Source organism: Drosophila gunungcola, unplaced genomic scaffold (genome assembly GCF_025200985.1).
Source record: "Drosophila gunungcola strain Sukarami unplaced genomic scaffold, Dgunungcola_SK_2 000001F, whole genome shotgun sequence".
In the NCBI taxonomy this organism is placed as follows: domain Eukaryota; kingdom Metazoa; phylum Arthropoda; class Insecta; order Diptera; family Drosophilidae; genus Drosophila; species Drosophila gunungcola.
The window spans coordinates 20,312,150-20,334,673 of record NW_026453197.1 but is presented as its reverse complement, the minus strand read 5'-3'; the positions used below and the strand labels follow the sequence as shown (position 1 = coordinate 20,334,673).

Sequence of the window (22,524 nt, the reverse complement as noted above, 5' to 3'; positions counted from 1 at the left end):
AAATTGTGGTATTATCGGGCGATTCTTACTCATAATGAGGCAATTCAAGGAACAATACGACAAAACGGAAATCATTTTAAGATAAGGGTAATTTTGATTGGCAGTAATTTAAAAGTACTTAATTTTTAAAGAGCGCAATTAAAGCTATTATAACATACTTATTTTTTTTATAATTGCCACATTTTTGTTTGTTAATGAACCTAATAAAATAAAAATATTGAAAATATATAAGCGTAAATCTATTTATGTATAATTTAGATTTAATCGGTATTCAGAATATACAATTTAATTTAGACTACTGTTTCTTTCAGCGTAGGTTATTTAAAAGGTTTTTAATTTTTTAATTATGATAAAGATAAGAAAAAAAGAGATACAACACATAGAGTTAGTGTACCATAAATTCATGCACACTTTATTAGTTTTTTCTATGGGCACACAGTGCTACATTTAATTTGTACATACTATGTTGTAATTTAATAAATATATTTATACTATTTTGAACAGTTCTTAAATTGTGACCATAAATGTTTATGAATAACATAATAGATTGAATATCATTAATAGTTAAATTTGCAAAATTAAAATTGTTGTCTGTTTTAAGAAAAGCATTAGACATTTAATCGCTCAGTGTATGCTAATAGAATCTATTTAAACTTCTTGTGTCTCTCAAATCGGATAAGACAAAATGAAATACTATACTTTAGATTAAGACACTATAAATAGGCGTCTCGTTTAATGTTTGTTGCCAGTTTTTAAAGAGCTAAAGTAAAGTTATGTTGCGTTTCGGAATTATATTTTCACTGCTAGTTTTGAGTACTTCAGCCATTGAAAATGGCACTGAAGATAGTACCCTATTGACAATATTTGATAATGTTCTAGCAACAAAATCTGAGGTGGCTGCTGTGCGGTAAGTATTTAATGACTATTTAATTATAACCATGAGATTGGTTGTTTTTAAAAATTAGTGCAGAGCAAGAGCGCCAGGCAGCGATTTTGGAGGGCTTGGACCAAAACCTAAAAGCCTTTGTGACCAATGAATATCCTGCCAACTGCGCCGAGTCATCAAACAGCAGCAATCCATTGATCCGTGTGCCCGGGTACAGTGCGTACCCCTTTGAGGTGACCTGCGATCAGGAGAGTCACGGTGGCGGTTGGACTGTGATTCTGCGACGAAGCGATGGAAGCCAGGACTTTTTCCTCGAATGGAAGGACTACAAGAAAGGCTTTGGCCGCCTGGACAACGAGTTCTTCATCGGGCTGGACAAAATGCATGCGCTGACGGCAGAAAAGCCCCAGGAACTCCTAGTCCTGCTGGAGGATTTCAATGGCAACCAGGCCTACGTGCTGTACGACAACTTTAGCGTTGGTCCCGAGAGCAACAACTACACCCTGGAATCGGTGGGATCTTTTTCTGGAGATGCCGGCGACTCACTCACCTATCACTTGAACAGCCAGTTCAGCACCAAGGATCGCGACAACGGGATAACGAAAGGCGGCTGCGCAAAATATGCCAAAGGTGCATGGTGGTATTACAATTGTCATAACAGGTAAGCCATTAATTTCTGCTATAAAATAACAAAAGAACAACATTAAAAACTTCACTGGTTAAAAAAAAGCGTAGTTAATACAATCTTCAACTGAATTTAAACACATTTCGCTTTGATTTTTAACCGTGTCGGCTGAAGTTAATATTTAGCTTGACTTTTTTCGGAACAAATATTAACAATTAAAAATTGAATTTAAATTGAAATCATATTAAACTAAAATATATTCCACTTTAAACAAATGGCTCCCATTTTAATTATAATATTTTATACATAAATTAAAATATTTTATTATTAAAACATTCAATTTATTTTGCATTGAAATTAATATTATGATATGAAATTTAATTTAAGATTTAAATATAACTATTTGTAGTCAATATCCAGATATTTATTATTAATATTAGCTTACGTTTTTTTATCAGTGTAATTACCTGGTATTCGTGATCATTGACAAATGTATCGCAATTTAATGATTTTTCTTTTAGTAATTTGTGTGGGTTATATGGCGAAAAATACGGCGTTGAAGGCATATATTGGTCGTCCTACCGAATCGGTGAATACACCTATGTGATGAAATATGCCGAAATGCTGATCAGGCCGATATCTTTCTCTGACGCCCTTCTTTAACTTTACAGTTAACTTTAAAAAAGGAGAATACATTCATAATGTTGAATATTGTTCATCTTTGCCTTAGTGATGATTTAATGTATTTATTTCACTAACTCTCACCCTTTCGGTAAAGGTACTTTAAATTAAAATTCTTTATAGTCCACAAAGATTTTTATATTTTAATTCTCTCTTCTTCCCTTTTTTCTATTAAACTTATTTATTTTATTTATCTGTTTATATACATCAACTTAGGACTAATTCGTTTCGGCAATAGTTAAACGTAGACTTAAACCTAATGGATGGAATGATCTAAGTTTACCACAAAAATAAAAACAACGGGCGGGCGTGTTCGTCTCTCTTGGTCTCTCTCTATCGTAATCTCGATTCTAAAAAGTATACTTTTAAGGCAAACTAAAACTACGAAGCTATGAAGCTGATTGAACTCTGAACGAAGCTGACAAAACAAATATTTATGGAGCTTGAAATGGAATGTTTTGTCATCTGGAAAGAAGAGTTTGTCCAGGTTTGCAGCGAGCAGAAAGTGATTGTTAAATTAGAGTATGAATTGGTTGACGACTCTTCACATGGCTGTTTCCAGGGGCTGACTGTGACTTCGTCCGTTGGCTTGCAGCGGCTGCAGACCCCCCGTACCACCGTCCCCATCGAAATCTGTCTCGAGCAGAGCCTCTGACTTGGAGCGATGATAGGGATTGGCCAGCGGTGAGGGGTTCGTCGGCGAGGACTCCTCCGAAGCCGTTTGGTAAACCGTCTTGGGACGTCCATGCGACGATCCATTCGTCGGTCCACCCGAGGGCGCCACTTTTGGTGCGGCCGGTGGTTGTGCCAGTGGCCTGGGCGTACGGTAATGTGAGACTGGAGCTTTACTACTCCTCACGGCCGTATAGTACGAGTCCGGACGTCGCATATCCGCTGGCGTTGCCTGCTGCTGCTGCAGTTGGCTGGGAACCGCAGGTGCCGGACGGTACAGTGAGGACTCCGTGGAATAGTTGAACTGATCCAGCTTTTGATCGAAGGGCAGGGAATCGCCGCTACTTCGGTGCGGCATAAAGCTGCTGTGAGAACTTCTCTGGTACTCGGGCAGATTCTGTTTCAGTTCGCTGAGGAAGGCCAAGCCGGGCTGGCCACGCCTTCCGCCCGGTGTGCTACCCCCACCGCCTATCTCTGTTCGCAGTGGCAGGGTACTGGCATTGCCATAATAATCGGAGCCACCCTCATCGATCTCCTGATCTGTGTGATGTATAATGGGCGTATCCTCGGCCACACTGGTGCTGATGGAATTGGCCCGAGTGCCTCCGCCGTAGGTGGAGTTATCTCGGAATCCCTCGTTTCGGTAGCTCAGCTCGAAGGCATCGGGCTCCAGGGCAGCTGCGGCAGCTCTGGCCCGATGTCCACTGGCCTTTGAGATGGTGGCCACCTTGTGACTCTGATGATCCTGGGCGGGCTGAACGGGTCTCAGGGCATTCTGATTCACATACTCATTGTAGTTTGGCTTTTGTTCGTAGCCCTCAAAGCTGCCAGCCTCCGAGCTCAGCACACTTTTGTCCATGGAATCAATGGAACCATTCGTCACCATCTGCTTGTAGTCCTGGCTCTTGGACAACGTTCCATTGCTGGACATGTTCTGGTTGACGATGAACGCAAAGCAACAACATAAAATGGAGTAAAAGTAAAGGTACAAAAAAAATCAAAACTATGAAATAATAAAATCAAAAGCAAATCATACATAATTGGGTCTTCGGCGAAGGGAACCCTGCGGATCGATGCTGTTCAGGCTGCGCAAACTTTGGCGAATGCTGTTTCTGCGCTGGAGTCGTTGGGTATGACGGTGCTTTGATTTGGCAAACCAGCAGAAGGCCACCAGGATCAGCAGGATAATGGCAAGGACAAAGGCTGAGATAATACTGATGGCAAAGATGTCTGCACGCCACGAGAGAGGATCAATGATCACCTAAAAATAAAAAAATAAAAAAAAAATTATTCACAAGTGTTTCAATTTCTGACAAGTGCATTAAATATAGGATTCTGTTTTAGAGCCAGTGAGAGAAAGAATAAAAAAATAAATTATTAATAATATATATAATAAAAAAAAAAATTAAATAAAAAAAATAAAATAAAATAAAAAGAGGTACGAATTTCTTACCCTAGGATCCATTTCGCATATGAAACCACGCTCTTTGCTGCAATCCTCCAGTTCGATTTCCCCGAACACAAAACTCGTGCAGCGTTCGATGTGATTGTAGTCCTGAATCCACACCTTATCCGGATACTTCAAGTGCCTCATCTGGCTTTGCAGATACCTCCATAACGTGGTCTTGTCCGTGCGAATGAATGGCATGGTGGAGTTTTCCGAGCGACAGAAATCTCGGGCCTCATGGAAAGTCATGGGAGCTCCCACATAGATGAAACAAGTGTCGTGAACTAGCGCCCAACCTGGCGGACATTTGCCATCCAGGATAGTTTCATTGTTCATTTGGAAGGGCACGGCCAGGACCTCCAAAAGCATAGGATCATCTGTAAATATTTTTTTAAAAATTATATCAAGTTTATCTTATCTTTTTAATTTTATAATAACTTACCTGATTTATCTCTAATACGAGACTGAACTGAAATGGTATTATTATAGCTCCAATAGTTATGACGAGCATCAATCTTTGAGCTCCAGGTTTCAAAGGTCCTAGTTGAGGGTTAAAAATAAATTGTATTAATATTGTTGTAGTTAAAGTTCAATATTTTATCTTACCTGTTTTCAAAGTCAAAACTCAAACTACAGGAAGGAAAATTGTGGGAAATAGAAAAAAATATAGTAAGAAATTAGATTCCCATTAAGAGTTTAAAAGGGTGGTTTAGAAGAAGAAATATTGGAACAATTGAAATATAATAAACATGAAAAAGTCATACAAATATGACTTGTTCTGGATTTTCTCTGTGGAGATTTTTTTTTTTTAAATAATAGAAACAATATTTACATTGAATTATTGACGGTTAGCAGCTCATAATCGTTTTCGTAGTTCTCGAAAATATTATCCACATATTGCTGACCCGCTGTTCCAGCCACAATTGTTGCTCTGGTCATCCAGTTGGTGGCAAAGTTCCTAAAAAACAGTAATATTTAAGTAAAGAAACTCATGTTTTGTTATTTTATGACCTACCTATAAAAACCATTGTGAGCCGTGGTCTGATAGATCTGCAGTCGCACCTTTTCGAAGCCAGAAACCTCCATGATTCTTCCTCCCACATTGCTGTGCACATAGTTGTAGCTGAAGTTGGACACCACTTGGCACAATCGGATCACATCCTCATAGCCAGCCATATTCTGGGCAAAGTAATTGCGATAGAGCTCTACTTCCTGATACGGCGAGGATTGTCGTCCTTCCACATACAAAGCGGGACGATTGCGATTCCTCATAAAGAGGTTGTGATGAACAAAGCCTCGAAGTGAGGTGGCTGAGCCACGAGAATCAGCCCGTATACGCAGGCCACCTTGATTTTCAGTGATCAGATTGTTCTGAAAATTTAATGAAAAAAATAATATAATAATAATATTACAAAAACATATTAAAGCTAAGTAATTCAGTCTCAATTTAATTATATTTCGGCATTTAGTTATTTAAACTATGGAAATATTAAATAATAATTTCAATGTTTATCCGACTATTTTGAGAAATGATTTTATATCTTGCTGATTGATTAATATTATTTTTAAATTATTTAAATATTGTTAAATTCCTGTAAATTAACAATATACAAACAAACTAATTTCGAAATATTTAATTTAAATATAGGGCGTTTTGAAAAATTTAACCCATATTAAAATTAAATTTGTTTTTATCTTATTTAAATATTTAATAATTTCAATTATGTTTAATATAGTGTTTTTTTTTTAAATTTTAAATACATGAAATATTTAACTTTTAATTTATAGTATACTGATACATTTTTTTTTACTTTTTCTTTTTTTTATTCTATAAATTCAGTTTTTTCTTAGCTACTCACCATAAAGTACAACGAATTCATGTTCTGCACATCCAAGTTCAAAGCTGAAGCGCATGTCGAAAAGTTGCCATACAATTGACGGCAATTCTTTTCTATCCGATTGCCAATCAAAGTCAAAGTGGGCGTGACCTCACCCGCAGAGGAATAGGTAACCGCCCCTTTCATAGCACCTGAGATGTGAGTATCTGTGATATTGTGCAAGGCATCGCGATCTGTAAATCCAAATTTAAGATTTAAAATAAATAAAATTGATAAAAAAGCGTAACTCACATTGACCCAAAGTGGAAATGGGCACTGTGACCACCTCGGCTATGAAACCATGTGTTTCGGGAGCTCCACTGGCCACCAACTGAAGGCTCATCGTTGGGCCCTTGGTCTTGAAGAACGACCTTTGGTTGTCCGTATCAGATTCGATTTTACCCAGATAAGTGGCAGTCACATTGTAGATGTCACCATCGAACAGCCTTATGAAATCGGTTCTGCCATATAGCTTGGAGTGATTGAACAGATTGGATTGTAGCAACCTAAAACCTATTGGTTTGGCTCGAAAAGCCGAGGTAAATATCTTCACACAATTGACTGGATTATTGTCGTATTTGTAGTAAATCAGCATGCGCTCTTCAATGGTCAGCACCTTTTGGGGATCGCATATGTCCACCAGGGAGAAAAGCTTATACGGCAGATCCAATTTCTTGAGCGGTGAAAAACTAGATTCATCGCTGTCTCGACCTTCGCCACTCAAAGACACAATGCTAATTCCAGAACCCAGTGTTTTATTGATATTCAAATGATTCAAATTCAATTTACCACTGGGAGCTATCAGATTTATGCCATGATTAGCTGAGTTTTCGATGCTCACCGAGGTTATGGTTGGATTCTTGTGTATGGCTTGAATGGCAGCCGCCTTGTGATTATGCAGCATGCCAGCCTGTTCGATGTTTACGAACTCCAGTTGACTTTCCCTCAGGGGCAATCGAGCATGAGATCTTGTATTGTGCAAACGATGTTCGTACTGGATTTCCTCGAACTTTGAGTTGGCGAATCTGATGCCGCCCCAATAGACTTCATCGTCGGCCAGGCTGTTACAGCTCACGAAGACAAACACATCATCCCAACGGCACTCGTGTCGATGTCCATAGAGTTGACCATTCAAACGCTCCGCACAGTCCTCCATGCGGTCCTCATCACCTCGGCACTCCAGTGGCTGAACCCACGACCAAATTCGTGTCAGTGAATTGGTGTGAAACTCTATCCTGCGATCGTGGCCATAGTAAACATTCAGCGGATCGTAGCCCAATTCGCGGCAAACAACTTGGGCATTTCGCTCCGTGAATCTGCTGTCGCAAATGGGCACCCACTGAAGAGTGGTGTGATTGAAGTACTCCAGGAATCCCTCATTCAAGCCGAACAAGCCATCGGCATCTCCCGTGCAGTTATTGGCACTGGTGCAAAGTCTTATGGAATCGAATTCGGTTAGCGGAGCACTCATGTCCTCCAAAGCGCGCTTCTTGGGTTGAGCATCTATCAGGGATTCCCTGGTGGCATTCCTAAAGGGTCTCATTACAATGGGTGATTCCTTGTAGCCAATGGCCACCAGGGTACCCAGAACCAATATGCCCACATTGGGCTCAAATTCCATTGCCACGCCATGATTTATGGTCAATGTTTTGCCAGGCATCACTGTTATGTCAGAGGATATGTAGTAGGGTGTTGTTTGCTTCTTCAACACCAAGTCCTTGTACACCCTGCCACCTCTATAGGTTGTCAAGTCGATCTCCTGATCCTGATTAAAGGGCACCACCACCGACACACTGGCATCATAACTATCTTCGATGAGAAAAGGTTGATATATCACATCCGCATGATCGTTCCAATTGTCAAAGTCGAAGATCTTGGCCTCTATGAACGAGGTATCCTTGGTGCCCCACCAGTTCTCTCTGGCCTCAAAGTAGTTATTCAATCTGGCCGATCTCACGCCTGCCACCAGATTATAGTCCATTTCGTTTTCGGCTATAAGATTGCGATAGAGTCGCACATTCTGCACACCATCCAGTCGAATCACTGCGGTGGGTATCTTGTGCTGCTTCCTTATTCTCCTGGCAGCTTTCATGTATTGGTTTCTATAGTTCGCCGTCATGGTCACAATGTTATTGCCCTTGAAGCTATTAAATTCAATGCTGGCCGGTACTTGTCCAATAATTTCACTAAGGGAATCCGCCTTGAAGAGCAGCACAAACCTGGCGTTATTCGACTCGAAGCGATTGTTGTCGAAACGAAGCCGTTTTTCCATTCCATCGAGGGAAATCAGAGCTCCCGGGCAATTGTTCTCTCTGAAAACATTGGAGGTTATATTAAAGACCGTATAGTGTCCGGAAATTGAGATGCGGAAGTCGCGATTTCTTTGCCAAGTGCTGTTGCCAAAATAAATGGAGTGTGTGAAGTTCTCGTTGTATTGCCAGACATAGGGTAAAGACACCTAAAAAAAAAATAAAATAATAAATAAATAAAAAAAATAATAAAAATACTGATCTTACCTGAAAACCTCCATGAGTATTCTGCTCCACAGTGGTATCCTGTATCACGTAATGGAAAAGATTGTTGGAGGAACGCAGATCCTTTGACATCTGTCGTATGCCATGTCCATTTTGGGTGATCAGCGAACCATTTACATGAAGGGTTATCTCCGATAGATTACTGGAGATCACATCCCAGAATGGCGACCTTATGAGAACCGCCTCTCGTTCGTTGTAACTCAACTCAGAGTTGATTAACCTAATTGATTCGTTGGCCTTCCTCAAGTACAACTCCCCATTGTCGCCTATATAGCGATTGTAGTAGATACCCGTAATACCCCTTAGATTTTTCTGAATCTTCGTTGATCGAATGGTTAAAGTGGGCACTGCTCCGCTGACTATGCGGTTTCTGATATTCTGAACTGGAGCCGTGACAGTACTCAACATCAGAACAGCTCCTCCCAAAGCCTGTAAGCCACTTTCGTAGTAGATTATAATGCCATAACTGCTGCTGGTGGCGGGGAATACATTTAAGTCCCTCTTAACCTGCCACAAATCACTCCTTATGTTCTCTGTTCTGGCATTCAGTATGTTAATGCTCTCTGTGGACAGATTGTGTATGGGATTCAGGAGCTGTATGCCAATGACATAGCCGGCTGGGCACTGCACCACAATTTTCCTACTGATACTTTGTCCGAGTATCTCTTCAGTGCGTATGTACTTGTGCTCGAAGGTGCCCAAATCAATGTTGCTTATTTCGTGGGGCAAAACATAGGGATCGTAGTCGGTGTCGTAGGCGTTGAAGTCCCTGGCCATGTTAAACCAACCACCGATTTCCTTTTGATCCAAGGCAGATATCACAGCATCATGGGAAACACCACTGCCCTTGTTGTCCTTAATAATCGAACCTGACACTCTAAAGTCCAGCTGCTTTAGACTGATGCCACTGCCGCCATTGCCAGAGAACTCGGAGTTCTTGATGTTGTTCACCGACTTGCCGGCATAGATGTCGGAGTACACGATGCCCAGGCCATCTTGCAGATTGTTAACCACCCGCACGTTTTCCAAATTGTGACGGGCATGGTCCATTTGAACGGCCGGCTTGAAGGCATTGGTGGTGTAGTCGAAAAGTCCGGCCTTTTCCACGGTCACATATTGCAAGTCGGCTCTTTCGGCCAGCATGCTGAACCTCACGCCAGCCCAAGCGCCCTCATAGCAACGCAGACCCACATCGTTTTCGTGACTGCAAGTGTTTTCGAAATCATATTCGGCTCGGCACTTGGTTAGATCTCGATCCTGCAGCGTACACCGAACACTGGCCATTAGAATGTCCTCGGAAGTGCCTGCATTTGGCAGCTGCGAGCGTAGTAGCCGCCAGTCTTGGGGGTTTAGCGAGTATCCCAACTGATGACAGACCAAAGCTGCGTTCAGCACATTCCAGCCGTAGTCGCAGACCGTGCCCCATCGACCCTTTAGATAGACCTGAAGCCTGCCCTCATTGGCGCCGGTGCCACCAACCAGGCGAACTGGTATTCTGGGCACTCCATCCGAGGGAATCACCTCCGTTTCCATGTCTATGGCCTCCGTTTCGCTGTCCAAATCGATGGTCTCCGTGTCATTATGCTCGTTAATAATCGTTTCCCTTTTCAGGGTGAAAAGTATGTCATCGGGCCGGCGTCCTCTGGCCTCCAGTTTGCCAGCCACCATCATGCCCACACTGGGTTCGAACTTAAGTGTGGTGCCTGGCTGGAGTATGAGCTTACCACCAGGTCGAATATTGATATCCTTGGTGACCGTGTAGGTTCCTGCCGGCACCATATCCTGGCCATCCACCTCGCCACCTATGATATCGCTGCCCTCGTGGAAAAATCGAGGAACCACTGTGGAAACTGTGATCATGGCCGTGGATCCAGGGTTCGAGCTGTGCAGCAGGTAGGGTATATAGCTGATCTTGGCCAGATTATAGCGATCGTTGCGATGGAACAGCCGTGAGTATATCTTACTCTCGTCCGTGTGTCCCAGCCAATTGCAAGTGGCATTGATGATCTTGCTTTGATCTGTGAGTTGCGAGCCAATTTCGTACATGGAATCCAGATTGTGCAGGATGTTCCTGAATATGTCTATGTTACTGGAACCCACGACTACGGGTGCAGCCACTCGAGATCGGGGATTCAGACGACCAGCGCCATCTGTTCCTTCAGAGCCCGCTATTAGAGGTCCAAAAGCCTCGGTTATGTTGTTTCCCCTCACAAAGTTCCTTGTGAACAGTATATACTGAACTTCAGCTCTACTATAGGGGGATAGGCCCAAAGAAACCACATGAACGCCACTGTTTCGCATAAAGTAGTTACTCTGTATAATCAGTTTGACGGGGAAGAAGTTGAACTCCGGGTATATGTAGTCGTTGTTGATGAACAGACAGCCATAGGAGCCATAGCGAAACATATTGTACTCGATTCTTCCCTGTAGATTCAAGGCGGGACTTAGATTAATGGAGTTTGCCTGTGAATATTTGAATTGATTGTGACCCAATTGCAGTTGCATATTGGGCTTGCCATTGGCAGTGGCCTGGTAACAGGATTCAATGAAGACATCGTTCTGTTGGCTGCCATTGAAACTGTTTCCCGTGATGTTCACCCAAATGGGTCGACAGAAGTTGCCATGGAATACGCCAGTCTCTAGATTTCCACCGATCTGTGAGTACTCCACCACGCTGGTTTGATTGAATGGTATGTACTCCATGTAGTTGACATCCGAAGTGTGATTCAGCCAAGTGGCTATGCCATAACCTTTGTTGGCATTTAAAGCCGATCTGGAGATGTTACGATTGCCCCCATAATAGGTGATATTGACACCAGCGCCGTTGTTGAAACTTATATTCGAACTGGTTATGTTCACATCTCCAGCTCCACTGGTGACATGAATTCCGGCCACATGACCGTTTCCTGAGACCGAACTACTGTGCACATGGAGTTTCGATCTTATATTATCAATGGCCACGCCACGACCTCCATTGTCTTCCACGGTGGATTGGGCTATCTTGAGGTCGTAGGCCACCGAATCACCGGATGTCATCCTGAAGAAACCATTCAATTCCTGCCTGGCATCTGCACGTATCCTCACAAACATTTTCTCCCTCGTAGAGGTCACACTTTGGGGTCTCGTGTAATTCCTGGCCTTCCACTCAAACAACAAACGATCGTTTGTCGAGGCTCCATCATAGATTTCCACAGTGGCCGTTTCGTTTTGCATTAGCACAAAGTGCTCGAAATGGAGGGTTAGTAGGTATCCAGGTCTTGTGAAGAAATACTTGCCACACTCTTTGGCCGACCCCGCATAGTATTTTTGGGTAAAAGACAGCGAGATGGGATAAGTTTGCCCCGAAGTTGTGGGCAGTGTGCAAAAGTCATATATGCTGGCGCGATCTTTTCTCTCAGTGCCCCTCAAGTCGTGACCCACATACTTGACACCATCGCCGGCATTGTCAACGATCGAACAGCCATCCAGTTGCACTGCACCCTGGCTTGAGTTGACGAAAACCCCGATGCCATTGCACTTGCGTACGGTGACGTTTTGCAACTGGAATCCTGCCCAGGGTCGTGTGCTATTGAATCCAGTGTAGGCCGAATGACTGATTACCACGTGCTCCATTTGGGGCGGCAATCCCTGGACCTCCACCGCCGATCTGGCACTGAAACCAGCTCCACTGCCTGCCCTTATGATGTCCACGTATTTGAGCCGAGATTCCGATTGGGCCGCATAAACTATGTTATCTCTGCCCAGAGTCTTTGTGGATGGCGCATTGTCGAAGTAAATGCCACGCCAGTGACCTAGGGGTTCCGAGTGAACAGGCAGACACTGGATGCCCAGATCATTGTGATAATCGCAGGCACCAGCTCCCATTTGCCTGGAGGTCCAAGTGCAGTCCTGCAGTTTATTTTCGCCGCCTCTGCACTTGGGCTGCTCGTACAGAAGTCGAGGGTAATATCCTGCCGTTCGCTCCACCCAGTTCCAAAAGCGACCGCCCCTGTAGCCCAGTTGCTTACAGGCCACTCCATAATCCGCCAAAGTCCAACTGTTGGGGGAAAATGCATTTTAATAATTTATAACATTTTTCTGGCCTTCACTGGTACAAAAACGGAGTAGTAAATGACAATTCAAAATTATTAAATTGCCTGATTTAATATTCAATTATTTGTATTATTGCTGAATATATTAAATTTAAATTAGTAAATGCATTTTATTTAAGTTTAATATGGTTTAAATTAAATCGAAATTTTATATATTAATAATAGGCAAATAAACATTTTTAAAAGATGTTCTTGTTTTCATATTTTAAATAACTAAAAATCATAGATAAAAATATTTAAATTTCATATAAATTTTTGAATTAAAATTTTTTTAAATGTATTTTGAAAAAAAATAAAACAAAATTTAATAGTTCCATAATTCAAATCGAAAGCTGAGTATGAAATACTGAAATTTACAACGTTTTTTTTACCAGTGTTCGCGAATATAAGATACTTACTTTCTCGAATTGGAGCAAACGGATCGCCAAGCTCCTTTGTGGAAAAGCTGCAGTCTTCCTTCGACTGGAGTTTGTCCATCCACTAGTCTAATGCTCTTTTCTTGGTCATCGGGCAGTTCCAATTTGTAGTTGGCCGTGTTACTTTGGGACTTCAGAACAATCCTGGAGGTTGGCGTGCCCTAAACAAATTTTATTCAAAAACTTTAGTTATCTTATCACAGGAAGCCGAATTATCTCAACCCTCACAAATATTAGAGATTCTTAAAAATTGATTGAGCAACATATATTGACATATATACAAAGCTGATATAATTAAGAGCTTACAAATAGAATATATGTACGTACAATAATTAATGGATTGCATTAAGCTGGTGCTCAGCACTATGCAAGGCTACAACAAATCAGTTGCAAACTCCTTTTAAAAACTAACTGCAATTTAACTCAATAATGCTAGTTTTAAAAAATAGTAAAAAATCAAAGATTAAAAATGACTTCATTATTTTTCAGTGCGCCAATTTTCCCCTTCTGCACTTTTCTTTTGAGCTCATAGATTTTACTTTGACTTTGTTTCTCTCTCACGTAGCATGCAATTATTTTTGTTTTCAATTATGATATCTTCTCGCCACTTGGCCTTCGTTTGCCAATGAAAACCGACATGAAGAATACATAGTATATATAATTTTCAAACCAATTGGGGCATCAATTAACACCTATGCTACAAATATCTACTGTTGAAAAGTCGCCCACTCCCGCAAAACGCTTTTTATTTAATTAACAGCAAGCCGTTGTGAACTCTTAACCCTTGAAATGGTGTTTTGCATATCCCCAAAAAAAAAATAAAAGACAAGTGTGAAATAAACTGAAGAGGGCTTAGAATTGGCTTAAGAGTTTGACAAAGCTAATTTAATCATTTCCCTTTCGGTCTGTGTGGAATTGTCAATTATGCGACTCCGACATTCACTTAAATCTAATTAACCCACGCTGACCCCTTGACCGCTGATTAAGTGACTATAGGAGTTAAGATCTGAGCGGAACATGCAAAGTGCAGGGCATAATTGAGAGGAAGTCAACTGAACTTGGCTGACCCAATTATGGGGTTAAAGATTGATCAGGCCCTAACCTACCACTATATATATATACTACTATGCCCTCCATATGGATTAAGTTATGCTGAAATAAATATATAGTGTGTAGTATCTCCCCTTCTCAACGATGTGTAAATCAGACGGTCGCAATCTTATCGCTGCTATAAAGTCAACAATGAGGGAACTTCGATACAAAACTTTTGTATGGGGCTTATCTATCAGTAAGATTACTCATGGTGGACCCTCGACAACTGATAGCAACAGGTGCCGCTTAATCATTCGCAAAACGCCTACAGGTGTAGGCAAACAGTAAGTGATTCAATTATGTAGTTACCCTGTATATGTAGCATGTCGCAATTTAAACCTCTAAAAGCATTTAGTAAATCAAAAAACAATATATTATTTTTTTTCCATGATATCATTCCCATCATTGAAAAAAAAGGTTTCCGTAATTAGAAATCAGGTATTAATTTACCAAATGCATATTAACAAAGTGAACTGAATTTTATAAAGAATGTCATGTAAGCTTATTTTATTTATTTTATAGTTGTTTATTAAAGCACTTAATAAATCAAAATAAAAAAATAATTTAAAAAATTAATTTCGATTCAATGTACCTTTCCTCCATTAGGAATTATGTTTCCCTAACTTTTTATGAACAAATTTTAATTTACATGAATTAAATAATAATAAAAATTCAATAAAAATAGCGAGTTATACTCCCGTTTAGTTTTTGCTAGCCTAATTGATATTCAAAAAATATAAATTATTTTCTGTGTTACACCTTAATTAATTCTGTCTTTATTAGACTTTTTATGTGGTAAAAAAGTTTTACTTAAATGCATTTTTTGCCCAGTGTGGTGTTTTTACTAGAATTTGCAAACCTAACTTTCATTAAACTTTAATGTTGCACCCCAGTTCTTGGTAATCCAACCATTTAAGGTTTCACGTCCGTCAATCATACTCAAGTTACTACTTTTCTTGGGCTCCATAATGAATTTTCCTCATTGGGTTTTTCCCCACTTACCACCGCCTGCAGGACGCCGCTGATTTTGAGTCCTTTGGTGGGGGCAAATTCGATGGTAACACCCGGTTCGATGGTCAGTCGGGCTCCCCTCAAGACCTCGAGGTCCTCGCGAGCCAAATAAGGACTCTCGCTGCGCCGAAGGATACGTTCGCTGAGGATTTCGCCGCCTTGAAGTTCAGTGTACGCGGCAGATGACGTCATCGGGGAAGTTTGTGATGTTTGTGGCGCCACAGTGACGTCTGCGCCGGAATGTCGGGTTGCTGGCAAAAGTTGGGTGGCGCCATCGAGACTGGCGAACTCGATATCATTATCCTGCAGTAGTTCCACCTCCTTGGAGTCCACCGGTGGTGGATTTTCCTGGCCCTCTGCCAAGTGGGTCGAAAAAATCAGCGTTACGACCGCCCATAAACATATGGTGGCCCATTTTGGATCCCTCGTTTCCTTGCTTATTCGTTGGCAGTTGGTTTTATATCGTTGCAGCTTCATTTGTGCATCGTTTTCGTATCACTTTTCGTTGTCGTTAAATTTGGTTTACTTTGCTTTCAATTAATTACTTCACTAGGGGCAATTATTACACTTTCGCCATGGCAGTTTCGTGATTAATAAACAGCTGGATATGGGAAATGGATTGGAAATAGAATTCAATTATAGTTAAGCTCAGATTTATGGGATTTTTATAGTTTATTTTTAAGTTATGTTTTGTGTGTTGTAATTCCTTTAGAAGTCATTTTTCGAGTAATACATACATATATCACAGATATTTTCGTTTTTAATTTTCTAAATCTTAGTTGATATGAAAAAAATATTAAGAATTTATTTCATAATCACTTGGTTGCAATTATATATTTTTTTGTAATTTCCTTTAAGTTTTAAGCGTTTATTCACAAATTTAGCTCTTTGAATTAATTAAAGCCTTGCGAGTTTTTACTATTGCTTTTTTTCAGTCACTTTTGTGTTGTTGGTAACAAACTTAATTTTTTTAAATGTTGTTATCAAATTCTTAAGCACTTGTAAACACACAATGCTTTTCACTTGTTGTCCAGGGTAAATTGAATTTCTTTCAACAGTTTTCCATGCTTTTAACACACTTTTCACTTATTGTTCACCTATTGTTTGTTATTTTCAACACCAGAACCTCAAATATCTTGAGATTTCCCAACAGAAACATGAGAATTTCGTTGGGTTTCATTGTTAACAAATTTTTCTGATAAGCCGCTAGAAGAACGGGCCCAAAAAAAAAACCGAATAACCAACAACAGAACTCCTACCAAAATACAAACTCACACACACACACAAATGTCAGCTTTTGGATTTTTCTTGTCTAACCTTTTCCTATTTTTCCTATACAAAACACGTCCATACGCAAAGAACCGTTAACAACGAATGAAAAAAATGAGAGGGTTTAGTATGTTGTACTACCCACCGAAAGAGTGAGAGAGGGCGATAAAAGAGCGGTTATTTGAAAGAGAGAGAGAGAGAGAAAGAAAGGAGGCAAACAAACAACAATATGTTAAATATTGGGGAGTTGTTGCTGGAATTCCCCCACTTTAGTAAAATAACTGTAAAAGTGTAGGCATTTCATTCATGCCAAAAGAGAGCGAGCGAAAGAGAGGGAGAGCAAGAGAGCGACGCACGCACCGCAAGTTCGTGTTTTTTTTTTACAAGTTTTCTTTATTTTTCCTTCGGTTACGTGTGCGTAGTAAGAAGAAAGAAGAAAGCATTTCCACCTTCGACTTATGGTCTTAACCAAAACTTTCGCCCCACCCTCACTTTACACGCAGCGAAATTATACCTGATGAGGATCACTTCAAAAAATTACACAGAATAACAAAATTATTACTAACGATATGTTGACTTTTTGATTATATAAAAAATTCTTTTGAATAAGATTTCTTTTTATCACCAAAAAAATGGTACTTATTCCAGACCCATAAACAAGGTTTTTATCAGCTTTCCAAAATCGTACACATGGTTTGTATCAGACTCCCAATATGTATTGTTTATTATGAAAAAAACAAACTCATGCACTTAGAGAAAAAATGTGTATAATGGCAACTATAAGTTAATTTTTAAAAACATATGAAAACATAAATCTAAGCACTGACACTAATACCCAATAATATTATGCTTGCTATATCTATATATCTCTATCTTCAATATAAGTTTTCCAGCAATTGTTCTAGAATTGTTTTGAGTGCACCTTCAACATTCTTGATAACCAGCATTTTAAATTTATCGAATATGCAAAGTATCTTTATGGGGAGAGGGTTTTGGACGGGGGGGAGCAGGGGGCATCGGTGCGTGTGTGGATTGTATCTTGTAGCTGACGGTCGATGGATGTGACTCAACTGCAGTGCTGGTTGTTGTTTTTGTGGTTGCCGTGACTGCATTTTGAAGTGCATTCAAAAGTTTATTGTCTGCCTTTTTATGGGTTTATTAACTTTAGTTTGGTTCGGTTTGCGCTTTGACATTTTGCGTTTTTATAAGATAGGCCTCTCCTATGTAACTTTATAAGCTGAGCTATTTTAAGCTTAAAATATTATTACTGAAGATTGTAAAAAGTCATAAATATAAAATTGGAATACGTGCTCTATTGTCATTTTCTTTGTTTCTATATCAAAGAAAATCCCAAAAAAAGGTTTAAACTAACTTAAAAAAATTAAAATGATTAGATAAAGAAGATAAGAAATAGAAGGCGAAGTTCTTCAATACCAAAGACCAATCGTTTAACTATTCAATAATTCTAAAAGCTGTTTAAAATTGTCTTAATAAAAATGTTCTAAGTTCTAATTTTAAACTTATTCCGCCAACTTTTTAAACCAAATCTATTCATTTCAATTCCCACAATCGAGTTTTATTTTATTTGGGCTTTCTCTCAATGGTTCAGTGATGTGAAAGGGTTTCCCGCTGTGCAGCTGTTTTTTGGTCAATTTTACAGCAATTTAATTTAGTTTCCGTTCTACCAAAGAGTTCAACAACCCGATGAACTAAAATTGTTGAAATAATGCCAATTTTCTAACCAATTTTATGGTCGTTTGAGGTCTTGTTATTGTCCAATTTATTTGGATGCAAATAGTTCGAATTTGTTAGTCATATGCCGGCTTCAATGATCTCGCATGACTAATACAACCCACTACTAATATAAAAGCATTCCTCTTCGCTTCTCAACGTATCTCACAGACGATCATTGATGATGCTCACCGCACTAAAATGTTAATTAGCTTGACCAGCAAGCTTTGCATTCCCATTATCTTTGCCATTTATGGGTATACACGTAATTGAAGTATTTAGTTTTTTATTTAAATTATTTTATTTAAATTATTATTAAACAACAGTATCTTGTAACTATATAAAAAAAGGTTAAAAATGATATTTTATTTAAGAAATGTTGGGACAAATTTTACCTCAACTTACACAGCATAACAGCAGATATATTATTAAAAATAATTTTAAATCAATTATAATCCTTAACTCTCTTGAGCAAATTAGCAATTATTAAGTCCAAGCAAACCCTGAAGTACAGGGTATTGTTTAGCTTTCAACTTGTTGCTTTATCTTTTACTTTTATCACTGGATTTTATAATGCACCGAGCATATCGTTTTGTCTTTGTTTTGCCTTTTCTTATCTACGCCAAATGATTGATAATACCCCACTTCCTTTTACGTATGCGAAAATGTTCTTTTAATTCACTTTTTCCACGTTTTTTTTTTATTACCGACTTTGTGTAACCAGAATGGCAACGCGTCATCGGCTTCTAAATTCAATTGCCAGTCGAATGACTAACGCGGAACGGAAGTAACAGAGGAACTACGACAGGAACTGGTGTATAGGGAACAACCTGTCTATAAGGAGGGGATGCAAAAACAAGTGCAACCAACGTTGCGGCTCGCTGAACGCATCAGCTCAAAAGTTGCAGTTGCAGTTTATTGGCCACAAACGAATGCGAACACAAAATAAAGGTAAAATTGCCATAGATGGGGCAATTAGTTGCTGCCAAGAAAGCGTGCAAAAATAGGAAGCAACAGAGCAACAGGTAACAGAATTTTCGGATCCAATCTTTATACTTCGGTGATTTTCTTTTAGCTCAAAAAAATTATTAGAAAAATTTACTGCTCTTAAAAAGTACCAAAAGTCATACTTATTTGTTTTATATATATTATTTCTTCAAATTAAGGTAAGGACCAAACTAAATCTTTCCAGGTTAAATTAAAAATCAAAGTAACATTATTTGCTTTATCATAAATCGGTCATATATCATTTAAAGCACCTATTTTTATGTGGAACATTATTACAAATATGATTCTTCCACTCCAGAAGTCTATATCTTTTGAGCCGTAACTTAATGCGCGTCTTGTATGTTTTCTTTGTATACTCCACTTGGTTTTGCACAGGTATTGGTGTGTTTGGTAATACTTTTTTTGGTGCTACCACCAACACAACCTCACTTTTTGGCCCAAAAGCTTTAGATTTTCACTCTTTTTTTCGGCTTAAAATATCTTGTATAGCCACTACTTTATTGAAGATATTTGGTTATATCTTAGAAGATGTTATTTCACGCGTTTCAGAATAGATTTGTTAGCTTTTTAAAGGCGACGCTTTTTGCATTTAAGGCGCGGTCAGCCAGCGATCACTCACACTGTGAAGAACCGACTGTACGTATACGTGACAGCCAAGAGAAAAAACAACAAAGCACCGTTGAGATCAATATGTTACTACTGCCAAGCGTTATTTTTTCCCGGATTCAAGCGCACACGTCCAACATCGAACACCTTGTGAACCGAACTGGGGAATGGAATACTCAAACTTTGAATAAAAACCGAACGTTGAGCGGCATTGAGCGCATTGAGTTCGCCAGAGAGTGGGTAACCGTCATTCAAAGTGGCCAAGTAAGCCCATCTGGCATAAGGTAAAAGCCCGGAGAAGCTTTGGTTGCCTCTCAAACGTCACTCTCTCAGTTACCTTGGCCGAAATGCCGAAAGTGGCCAGTGCAGTGGCCAAAAGCTTCGCGCTCCAGCCACAAAACAGAGTTGGTTACTTGACCTGTTGCTGTTGGTTACCGGTTAACAGAAGGCGATCTTGTGGGTGGCTTGTGGATCTGTTAAACCACAGCCAAATGTTACAAAAGTTCGGAATTGGCTTATATTATCAGGAATTAAAGATTTTCATAATATTTTTTTTGTTAGTTTTACCAACTATATAATATTATATACAGTTTTGGGTTCCAGCCTCAAAATAGAGTCGCTGACTTGTTCCTGTTATATTAATTTTAGCTTTTTTTTAATATGATTTGAAATTATTATGTTTAGTTATGTCGATGGCTTTTTTTCAAACCAGATCGTTCAACCGATCCTTACAAGTCTTTGTTTAAGGCACCTGCAGTTAAACTATATTGAATATAATTATTTAATGGTTATAGAAGTAAAATAGTTATACACAAATTTTGGTCCGATTGTCGAATCGCCTCTTAGTGATTCTTATTAATAATTATTTTTTCCAAAGTTGGTTGTGATTAATCAAAACTTGAAATACTCACGGCAAATTTAAAAACTACGTCGAATTCGGTCTGTTAAATGTTAAATGTTGTTAAGTGTTGAATGATCCACACAGTGGCGCCAGTTGTTGCAGTGGTGAGAATCGGTTCTAAATAATCTGTAGTAGCGCCATCTACGCACTTGCAGTAGACTACATACCTTTTAACACCATGTTAATAACTGTTTTTTGAATATTTCGGAACACTTACCAAGCTATTTGATTTCATCTTTAATAACACATATTTTTAATACATTTTTACCTATTTTATTTATCTTTAAAAATTGATGTTTTTGTTTTAAAAATAAAATAAAAAATGTTAAATAAACTTTGTCATCTGCATGACACATAAATTTGTTCCAATTTTTGTTTAGATCTGAAAAGACACAAGATAAAAAAATGAAGCTAAGCTAAAAAGTTATAACATATTTTAGGGCGATTTAAAAAATAGAAATAAAATGTAAAATTAATAATTATATATATATATTTGTCGAACATTAATGTATATTTTGTTGTTTAATACCGATTATAATCGTTTTCAATCTTAGGACTCCGTTGAAGATACTCATTTTCAACTGACAAGCGGGCGAGTGAGGATATTTCAGTCGACATCTCCTAGCAGTGGCATATGTTTCTTGGAAATAATTAAGTTTCTTACAATACTAGTACCAACGAAATGGAGGAGCTGTCGAAGGAGGAGCAGGACCTGCTCAAAAATACATTCAAGATCTTGGACAAGGAGAACGAGGGAGCCATTACATCCAAGGAATTGGCGGTGGTGATTCGCTCACTTGGTCGCCAGCCAATCGAATCCGAGGTGCAGTCCATGATAAATGAGGTGGACTCCGATGGAAATGGATCCATCTCGGCCGCCGAATTTTGCGATGTGATTTTGCGTAAAATGCGCGATACAAATAAAGAGGATGAGTTGCGCGATGCTTTCCGCGTTTTTGATAAACAGAATAATGGCTACATTTCCACCACCGAGTTGAGGAACATCTTTGTTGGACTTGGGGAACAACTGGGCGACGACGAGCTGGATGAAATGCTACGCGAGTATGACATCGATCAGGACAATCACCTCAATTTCGAGGAGTTTGTTAACATGATGACCTTGCGTTAGCCTTCACAATATAATTTTACATACTTTATATACATTTTGCACTGATAAAAAGTAAAAAGTAAAAAGTTATTTGATAACAATATGACAGAAAATAATATATGAATATAAACATAAAATACGTTTTGTGTATTGCATAATAATTTAATGAATTTGTATCTCAAAAAATAAAAATAAAACCAGAAAACGAGGGGTATTAGATTGCTTTAAAATGTTTTAAACTTTGAAATATTTCTCATCTTTACCTACAAACATGTATAAAAATCTAATAATAAATAACGCGTGTAAATTCGCAAGCGGAATTTATTTTTACAAACATGTGTCTTATCAGAACAGTCCTCAAAATATTTTTGGTATTATAAGTTACTAAGCTAGGTTTGATATATAAATTTCTGTGATATATTTATAAATATATTTAATAGAATTAATATCTGTTGGGCATAGGATTGATAAGACCTCAATTAATGTTTGATCTCAATTGTATCAATGAATTCTATTTTATTTGCCAGTTAGACAATAGATTTTAACTACAAACATGTCCACAACAATGT

General features: G+C 39.0%; 3 protein-coding genes across 5 annotated transcripts; 2 read left to right on the top strand and 1 right to left on the bottom strand.

Moving 5' to 3' along the window:
- Positions 1-497: 497 nt before the first annotated feature.
- Positions 498-19,397, top strand: LOC128262793 (ryncolin-1-like). Of its 2 annotated transcripts, none has more exons than XM_052997305.1 (3): positions 498-907; positions 966-1,547; positions 19,057-19,397. In XM_052997305.1, exons 1-3 carry the CDS (start codon positions 774-776, stop codon positions 19,121-19,123), a joined length of 783 nt encoding a protein of 260 aa, XP_052853265.1. In that variant the 5' UTR covers positions 498-773; the 3' UTR covers positions 19,124-19,397. The 2 variants fall into 2 exon arrangements, with proteins under 2 accessions (XP_052853265.1, XP_052853264.1); XM_052997304.1 differs by lacking the exon at positions 19,057-19,397 and adding an exon at positions 2,033-2,186 and having other exon boundaries at positions 499-907.
- Positions 2,383-20,107, bottom strand: LOC128262786 (protein bark beetle). 2 transcript variants are annotated; one of them, XM_052997295.1, is made up of 13 exons: positions 19,960-20,107; positions 15,324-15,933; positions 13,212-13,390; positions 8,705-12,758; positions 6,441-8,646; positions 6,171-6,382; positions 5,327-5,682; positions 5,144-5,269; positions 4,918-4,941; positions 4,754-4,851; positions 4,318-4,688; positions 3,901-4,125; positions 2,383-3,798 (listed from the first exon to the last, which is right to left on the bottom strand). In XM_052997295.1, exons 2-13 carry the CDS (start codon positions 15,807-15,809, stop codon positions 2,737-2,739), a joined length of 9,399 nt encoding a protein of 3,132 aa, XP_052853255.1. In that variant the 5' UTR covers positions 15,810-15,933; positions 19,960-20,107; the 3' UTR covers positions 2,383-2,736. The 2 variants fall into 2 exon arrangements, with proteins under 2 accessions (XP_052853255.1, XP_052853256.1); XM_052997296.1 differs by lacking the exon at positions 4,918-4,941.
- Positions 20,108-21,409: 1,302 nt separating this feature from the next.
- On the top strand, positions 21,410-22,079 carry LOC128262796 (neo-calmodulin). The gene has a single exon (XM_052997307.1). The coding sequence runs from the start codon at positions 21,530-21,532 to the stop codon at positions 21,974-21,976; it is 447 nt and encodes a 148-aa protein (XP_052853267.1). The 5' UTR covers positions 21,410-21,529; the 3' UTR covers positions 21,977-22,079.
- Positions 22,080-22,524: the final 445 nt, after the last annotated feature.

Bases quoted from the DNA above. Each gene is read 5' to 3' on its own strand.
- LOC128262793 (XM_052997304.1), top strand. From the start codon at position 774: ATGTTGCGTTTCGGAATTATATTTTCACTGCTAGTTTTGAGTACTTCA. The intron at 908-965 runs GTAAGTATTTAA...TTTAAAAATTAG, and splicing joins TCTGAGGTGGCTGCTGTGCG to TGCAGAGCAAGAGCGCCAGG. The intron at 1,548-2,032 runs GTAAGCCATTAA...TTTTTCTTTTAG, and splicing joins TATTACAATTGTCATAACAG to TAATTTGTGTGGGTTATATG.
- LOC128262796 (XM_052997307.1), top strand. From the start codon at position 21,530: ATGGAGGAGCTGTCGAAGGAGGAGCAGGACCTGCTCAAAAATACATTC.
- LOC128262786 (XM_052997295.1), bottom strand. From the start codon at position 15,809: ATGAAGCTGCAACGATATAAAACCAACTGCCAACGAATAAGCAAGGAA. The intron at 4,942-5,143 runs GTAAATATTGTT...TCCTTCCTGTAG, and splicing joins CTAACCGTCAATAATTCAAT to TTTGAGTTTTGACTTTGAAA. The intron at 4,689-4,753 runs GTAAGTTATTAT...AAATATTTACAG, and splicing joins TCGTATTAGAGATAAATCAG to ATGATCCTATGCTTTTGGAG.